This window comes from Solanum pennellii, chromosome 7 (genome assembly GCF_001406875.1).
Source record: "Solanum pennellii chromosome 7, SPENNV200".
NCBI classification, from domain to species: Eukaryota; Viridiplantae; Streptophyta; class Magnoliopsida; order Solanales; family Solanaceae; genus Solanum; species Solanum pennellii.
The window spans coordinates 61,545,777-61,554,475 of record NC_028643.1 but is presented as its reverse complement, the minus strand read 5'-3'; the positions used below and the strand labels follow the sequence as shown (position 1 = coordinate 61,554,475).

At 36.8% G+C, this 8,699-nt stretch overlaps 1 protein-coding gene across 4 annotated transcripts in view; it reads right to left on the bottom strand.

The window, feature by feature from the left end:
• Positions 1–4,797: 4,797 nt before the first annotated feature.
• The window catches only part of LOC107026017, a 14,197-nt gene continuing 10,295 nt past the window's right edge, over positions 4,798–8,699 (bottom strand). For all 4 annotated transcript variants that reach the window (XM_015226840.2, XM_015226839.2, XM_015226841.2 and 1 more), the window contains 5 exons: positions 7,861–8,463; positions 7,671–7,745; positions 6,919–6,989; positions 6,775–6,832; positions 4,798–6,008 (listed from right to left, as the gene is read on the bottom strand). In XM_015226840.2, coding sequence (XP_015082326.1) covers positions 5,124–6,008; positions 6,775–6,832; positions 6,919–6,989; positions 7,671–7,745; positions 7,861–8,463 — 1,692 coding nt within the window. In that variant the 3' untranslated portion in view covers positions 4,798–5,123. The remainder of the gene's footprint in view (positions 6,009–6,774; positions 6,833–6,918; positions 6,990–7,670; positions 7,746–7,860; positions 8,464–8,699) is intronic.

Below are 8,699 nucleotides of genomic sequence, written 5' to 3'. Positions count from 1 at the left end.
CACTAACTATGGATGGCTCCGATACCTCGCTCATACACTAATAACTTGGGTTTGAATTTCGTGAGAGGACCGGGTATGTGATTGTTGTTCCATGAGAGGACCGAACATTTGCATTGTGATCATGTAGGACATGTATTCATGCATTGGTGACCCGAGTATTATTTTTTCATTACATATGATTTAGAGTCTATGTTGTTGATAATTATTGTATGATATGTATTGTTCTGTGTTACTATATTGTAATGACAGTTACGTTTGTATCTTGGATAATCCGCGTGATCCTATCGGTACATGGTGGTTTGTGTACTGATAATGCACGTATTCTTTTCCTTGCTGAGTATAGTTTGTTTTCTCACGACTAATCCGAGACCTTGGTTGAGAGACGACTGATTCTGAATCCAAGGGTGAGCTTTGCCTTTTAGGAAACTATGGATTCTTCTGTATCTCTTTGTCCATTTGGTTGGACACGGATTTATAAGACATTAGTTTATTGATTATTTTCCGTGTTGCATCCCCAGTTTTAATATTTTAGATTTTTGGTGTGATGACCTTCAATTCTTGGGGGTAATTTCCACGTTTAGTGTTTTTAGCTATTAGGTTGAGTTTATGGGTACTCATTCTTTAGTTCACAAAAGATATGGCCTCTGCAAAGGTATCGGGTTAAAAAAGATGGATGAAATTGCAAAAAATACTCGTGGGAAGTAGACAGAGACTTGTTTCTTTATTTATGCTAAACATGATTTTATTTATATAGTGTTGGGTAGTCTGAGTTATTCTTCGATTCTCCCACCAGGTGGTTTAGTGTGGGTGTCACTCAAGACAATCAGGGTTGTAGTTAGGAGAACCTATAGTACCCAACCAAAACGGAAAAAAGTATATGTAAATAAGATTTAATATATCACTTTGTTTAGCATTTGAGAAAAGGGCTTTTTAGCCCGGCCTGAATAAGTCTGTTGATTTGTGAACTTGAAAAATATCGGTAGGGCCGACCCGTAGGCCGATAAAAGTTAATTATAAAATATTATATAATATTTAAATTTTAAAATTAAAGAGTGTACAAACTCAAAACAATTAGATTAATATTTCATTTAGATATTTATACTTTTACTTAAAAAAAAACTTAATAAATATTACAAAGATAATTTTATTTGTGAATTTGATTAAAAAATAGTAAAATTAACATCATGTAATATTGTTTTGTCGATATTTATGATAATATTTTTAAATTATAATTTATAATTTAATTTAATAATTCTAAATATAATATAATTTTTAAATAAAGTGGGCTGGCCCGACAAGCCTGTAGCCCACGTACTTGTGGGTGGGGCCAGCGATTTTCTGGCCCACACCAAAAATGGGCTAGCCCGGCCTCGTCCGTAAAATGTCGAAGCCTGTATGGGTTAGCCCGGATGGGGTGTGCTAGCCCATATTGACAGCTCTAATGCCAATTTGAGATATAGTTTGATTGATTGAGATTTGAGATTTATAATTGAAATATCTATTAGTAAATAAATATATATTTTTCTTTTTTGGGGATTCAAATGTATTTGATGTATGCCTAGATAAAAAATATTCAGCTCTGATCCAAAGCCTCATGGGATGATATAAATGCCTAGTGTCATTTTACCTATAGTTGATTTGATTGATGTTGCAAATTTTTTACATGAGTTTGGTAACTTGTTTGGAATCAACATTGGTAAATTACGTGGAGATTATAACGTCAAACAGCATTTAGCAATAGCGAGTAGTAGAAAATTTTGATTTATGTTGTTATGGAGAAGAAAGAAAAAAAACGCATATATTTAAGAAAACAAATATTAAAAATAAAACTATAATATTTTTGGAGGCTCACTATCTTGAGAGTAATATACACTCACTTTGTCTACTAAGCATTTAGAGATAAATAGTTTCAATTTTAAACACTCCAATGTGATTGAAAAAAAAAATCGTGAAATTGAAGTATGTAATAAAAAATCCAGATATAGGTAGAGGGGACATTTGACTGTTTTATCATATTAGACTATAGGAAAATTCAAAATTCAAAAAGAAACAAGATATAAAGAAAATGAAAAACAAAAAGAAAGCAGAAAATATAAAAGAGCCAAGATCCGTTATGGTGGAAGAAGAAGATAAAAATAACATAGTTTGCGAACAAAATAAATGAACATTGAAGGAAAAAGAAGAAATGGAGGAGAAAAAACAGAAAAGAAAGAAAAAATAAAAAAAATAGAGAAATAAAAATAAATGAACAAGAAATCTATATTATTATTTGTTGTGCACTGAGAAGGAACTTATATAAATTACTTTATGATTAAGAAAACACAAAGAAAGAAAAAAGACATGGAAAAGATACGAGGGCAACGCTTAAAACCACCATTAGACTTCTTTCAAGCAAACACTTCCAACATTCTTCCAAGTCACCTAATTTAAGAGAAAAAAATCTAGCTATTCTTCCAAGTCACCTAATTTAGGTCTTAGGCCAACTGGAAATTGGACTTGTTTATCTTCAATATCCTTTGGCAATAGACCTCCCTCCTCGATCTGGTATCACTCTCTCCTTGCAATGCTTAGACCTCAAACCAGGAAGTTCTAAAAATATTGGCAAATAAGAACTTAAGAACATAGAAACTTATAATCACATTACTTGTATAACACTACATAATGCACATAAACTTTCCTTCGGATTCTAATCGAGCATTCCCAAATTAAACTGTGGTCTCCCTGTTTCTGCCGATATATGTATAACTTCTGGTAAAAAGTAATTATTTCACCCTTCAAAGCGCTGCACGATCAGTGATCTCTGCCCCCATCTACCAGCAGTACACCAATGTGATTGTGCATGCATCAGCATCGTTTCAAAGAAATTTGTTCTTATCTCCCTGCATCAACCTGAGGATTCTGGACCTATTGTGTCCATCCAGGCTACCTCCTCATGTTTACAATACTTCCATAGCTAAAGTTAGCCTTTTGAGATATTTCATCATTTGAAGGAACCCTCAGTTCCTGTACCTTGTCTAGTTGGAGCTATCTAATCTAGGATATCACTTTTCTTTCTTTACAGCTACCAATATTTGCCAAATTCCACTCCCTTAACTTCCCCTTCAACGCTTCTGTGAACCTTGTAACATTAAAATCCCCTCGGACAACCCAAGGGTTCCCATAAACTTCTCTAGCAGCAGCCAGTTCCCACTTATAATAATCTTCTCTCCTAATGAGTTGATCTTTTGCTCTCCTGGACTGCTACAATGGAAATAATCTGCAATAGGTCATTAAATCTCTTTGTGCAGAAATAAATGGTGCGGTGCTCCCTGAGCTTCCACCTCTTAACTTCATCCTCTCTGCCTTCAGAAGCCAAGTGCAATAAATAACATACCAAGACATGAACATTCCAACTAATTGTCATTCTTCATAGCAAGTTCTTCCTTATTTTCCCCCAGCCACAACCCATGTTCCAGATGCAGTTAGATTCAGTTATATCATCTGACTTGTCTCCAGCATTCAAATAGATTTTGCCGTCCATCTTTTGACCAATCACTGATTGATTGAAGAAAAGCACAGTTGTCTAGATCGTCGGCAACTTGGAGTAAGCACAACTCACTTGCAATCAAAAGCCATATCTTTATTTATTTGCATTCTACAAAAACGTCTATTTAGCCCATTCTTAAGCCTAAGGAGAGCCACTTAGAATTTTTTAATACATGCTCTCCACTGCACTTGTATGTCCTAAGCTGATATGCACTGTACTTTCGGTCTTCGGTATCACTTATCAGAAGGGTGAAGAATGAACTAGAACCTGTCGAAATAGTTTTTCTTTTCAAATTGTCCAGTGGCATGGTAATGGTTGTGTATTTACCTAATACAGGAAATATTTTACTTGATAAGGCAGAGATGATTCCTAACAGTATGGCAAATGGATGGCCAATAACAACTATTGCTCACGCTAGTACTATCTGACTCTGTCTTCAAGTAGTGTCTGAATTAGTTCTCTATCTCCCCCTCCCTCAATCTTTTCTGGTTATACTCTGTAAAGTATGACAAAAGAGGAAAAAATGTTGCAGTTCCTCAATCTTATGGCAATCTCAGCTCAAGAAATATGGATATATAATCACTAAAAAAAACACAAAAATACAACCAGTATGGGTGCAGTATCGAGTCACCATGCTACCATATGCAATAAAAAATTAACATAAATGCAGAATCTTCAGAGGCATACAAGACAGAATTCCAAAAGAGAAGATCCCACATATGGCCAGACTTGACGCATATAAAAGCAATAGACTAGAATGCTACCTCCACAGGATGTACCCCAGACGCTAGTCGAGTTAAAAGATTTCCATCACAGTTATCAAGTGAGGGAATCTGTCATAAAAATTCAAATCAGAACTAATACAAAAACCAGTTAGTTTAAATATGACCATCAAGAAATACTATGAAGAATGCAATTTTTCATTGCCCGTGATATACCTGAGATGCACTTTGTCTTGCTTTGATGTTAATGATTCCTTGCGAATTGATATCCTACAAACAGCAAAAGCACCTAATAGACAGAACATGGAACTTGCAGGTTTCAGCAATAGGTTAGCTAGCTCCTTATAAGAATAGATAGCAATGAGAACCACCAATAGATCATCGATAAGCAATGAGAAAGAGATCCTGAATCATATAAATGAAAAAAAAAATGTGATCATGATGGCAATTGCATAGTATGCTAGATAGTAGAAGAAATACACCAAAGAAATACACCAAATAAGACAAAAGGAGCAACTAAACTATATAATTAGGCAACATTGAAACTGGTAACACAAGGATGAGATGACTTAAATAAAATGGTTTTATTGAACACTTACAATTTATGTACAGAGGACATCATTTCCTTACCTGTATTACTAAATACAGAGTTCCTATAGTACTATAACTACAATACTATCTTAAAAGTTGTACAAAATCTTTACAGTCAAAGTGAGTTGAAAGGGACAAAACCCAAGAGAGTGGGAGAGTTCACTCAAAAATGAAGTCGTATATAAGTATCAGAAAGAATATATTGCCCTAATTACGGACTGATGGTCACAGAAGCCTGTTTCTCCAGAGATCGGCAATCAATAGGAACTATAGCAAAGATGGCTTCAAACCATCATATTCAATTCTGACAGATCATCCATTGGAATCTGAAGGCCCAGGAAGTCATGATCTTGCAATCCATCATCATCTATGTTCAACCATGAACCTATGTCCTGTCCCTGACCATCAAAGTCATCAGGAGCACCTAAAACATCCATTCCAGGAAGTTGCAGACCAGACAAATCAATGGGATCCTCTAATTCATCCAAGTCATAATCATTCTTATCCTTGCCAGTGCCACTGGCACTGATATCACTTGAATTCACTATTGAAGACGCTGCTGCTTTAGGTTGCCCTGACATCTTGCCCAGAAGGCCATTGACGGAAGTGGATAATTGAGTAGTTTTCAGCTTAGATTTTGTTTTAGGCTTTCTTTCTCCCTTAACACTGGAAGAGGCAGGTCGACCAATCTTTATTGATCCACCACGAGATGATGCCTCTCTGCCATTTCCTTTTCCTTCTCGGTCCCTCTCACTTCTCTTCCCTTTTGCACTGCTTGAAAGTGAACATCCAACACCTGACAGAGCACCAGAGGAAGCAGCAATGCTAGTACCAAGGACATCTTCCAACTCCCTCCGCTTGACTCTACTTGCTTCAGAATATAAATTGGCTTCATAAAGTATGTCCTGGTTTAGAGATGGGCTCTGCTGTGGGCTAAAATAAGATTTTGCAGCTTCACTGTCAGTGTAGGAATCTGTTTGTCCATCACTAAGGCGGGATATAGCAGAAAGGAACATATCCTTATACAAGGGCTCCCTGAAGCAGCTTTTTCCCGTCTCCTCAAACTCTATGCATCGATCCAAAGTTCGCTTGACCAATGCTAAGGCAGCTTGCTTAGCCATTTTTCCACTAGCACTCTTTGCCCCGTGCACATTTGGACCCCAACATCTCTGCCAAGGCAAGACAATGTCAATGAATAATTTTCCATACAACTTCAACTGCAACTTAATACTCCGACAATACAGACACAACTTTGTTATCAACTACTAGAGGCAGTATACAAGAGTCAGCACAATTCCTAACGCACTACAATGAAAAGAAGATACCTAGATAGATGATACCATTAGCAACCAAGATAACTCAATTCTAACTTAAATGATTGCAGAAAAAGAGAGAACTAGAGACATACACAAGCAGAATAGCAGTGAAATCAATCAAGAAAACTGATTTCACAAAGATAGATAAATGGACAGAAAAATATCAACTCATCAAACATTTGTGGGCAATGAATTATATGTAGAACACTGCAGATCATAAGAAACAAAGGCGGGAGCATGATGTTTGTTTCCCGCTTTTGTCTTGGAGGCAGAACTTGGAATGATATCAAGACAGTATGTTTTTGGTTATAAGAAATATGGAAAGCAAAAAATGGAGCTGAGCATAAATGACAGGAAAAATATACATCTAAACCCTAGGGAATATTTTTCCACAGTAATAAGGCACCTAAACCTACTATTAGATACTCAGTTCAAGGTCTTCTCAGAGGGGAGAAAAAAATCACCACAAAGATGAAAAAAGAAGCATAAGTTCAAAAGCTATGTCAATTTAGCAATCAGTTGATACCATAAACAGATACATGAACTCTCATCCCCCCATCCTTCCATGGAAGTTGCCTCTAATAACCAGGAAAGGAATTGCTTAAAATGTTCAACCTACCATATATTTCTCGTATGCCATTTCCACAAGCTTGTCAAGAGCATGCTGTTCGAACTCCCTATAAAACAATTAAATGCTTTAGTTGTTATGTTAATGAATTGTGTTAATCAAGGATCAAGCCATGCATCGAAAGAAGCAAAATACTTTTCTTGAAACTCCCTCGTCTCTGCTGCCGAATTCAACAGCTTTCCCAGCATTTCTTTCTTCTTAGAAACCTATGCAACAAGCAATCACATGAGAAAGGCTACCAGCAGAGACAATTTAAGTAGGCTGCACACTCCATAAAAGTAAAAGCAAAAAGCACCATTGAAACAACAATAGACAGCAGGCTGATAGGCAAAGGCACTTCAGTGGTTCAAACACCCCAACAGAACTGTAACCAATACAGTTAGGAACAAATAAGGGAAGGAAACTACTTAAACTTCAGGCCTATATAACTCACAAGAGGAGAAAGCAATAAGCTCTAGGAACATTAAAAGAAAAGCTCTAGAATCTGTAAGTTCCCTCCTTCTGAGTGAGAAGTTCAGTGCCCCTTTCCAAAATCTTCAGACGCATTTAGCATGGTTCTAGAACCTTGTGCAAAGATGCTTTTGTTGTACTGGCCCACATTTGGATATTCAAATAAAAAATTTTAGCATTAAAGAAACTTCCTGAGCCCATGCGGATGCTCATTCAAAGAGCATCTCAAACCTTGAAGAGGTAACCAACCTCCATGCTAAATATCCAATTCTCTCTAATTAAGTGACGATATCGATTTAGGTTTGAAAGCTGATTCACTTTTTGTCCAGCAGCAGTTGGCTCAACAAATCAAGGTAAGCAAGAGGAAACTGAGCAAGACACAAGAAACAGAGGCACAGAGATCACTCAAGAATGTACCAATTCAAAATAAGACTTACCATCTCCTGATGCTTTTCATCCAATATACTCATGTCCATGCTGATTTCTTCAGCCGCTGTATGTGGTAAATCAGACTGCATAAACCACCATATTTTTACACCAATTAGCATACCAAGGAACACTTGATCGACGTGAGCACAAAATACAGAACTATAACCATACAACATGCTGAGGATCCTTAAAACCTACCTCCAACTGTGGATATATTCCAATACAGTGAATCTCAAGAAGAAGTTTTTCATCAATAGACATCTCATTATACTGATACTCAGAACAGACAAAACCAGGCAGGGTTCGTTGTTGTGGAAGTAAACATTTTTGTGAATGATCATAGTTTAGAAAACCGCCCATGTCTGAGGCAGATGTAACATTATTACAGTCCATGACTTGCTCCGAATTATCAAAGTGATCCACACTGGAATTTGTTATGTATCCATTAGAGGCAGGGTATTTGGAAGTTTCACTGCCATATAATATTCGTGCACAAGAAGTATCTGATTCTAAATTCATCTCCATTTCAAATCCAGATCGATAACTATCAGAATTAAGATCCTCATTCCCACTGCAATATAGATCTTCAGGTATTAGAGCTGCCATCACTCTTTGGTACAAGGAAATATCCTTATGTTTGCTCTTTCCAGAGACCACATGGTCCACGGTACTTTCAAGACTCCGCGTTTCATTTGTATCTCCTCCAAACTCGGTCAACCCAAAACCATTTGGGACTAAACTCGAACCATCAGCATCAAAAGGGTCAGATACTGGCCCTGAAAGGTTGGTCTCATGATTTACCTGTCACAAGTAGAACAATGAAGATTAGTGCATCCAGCAAAAATCATAACTAGAGGCATAGCGGCAGACTGATGATATTAAAGCAACTTTGATATGGTCAAACACTCCTTTAATCTTGATCAAGCAAATGTTCACAGCCAGAAGGTGAGCATCACATTGCCAATAGATGATAAATGCAAAGACTTCTCCCGGGACAGTAAAGGTGGAAGTTATGCACATACCCCACCACTCTCGCA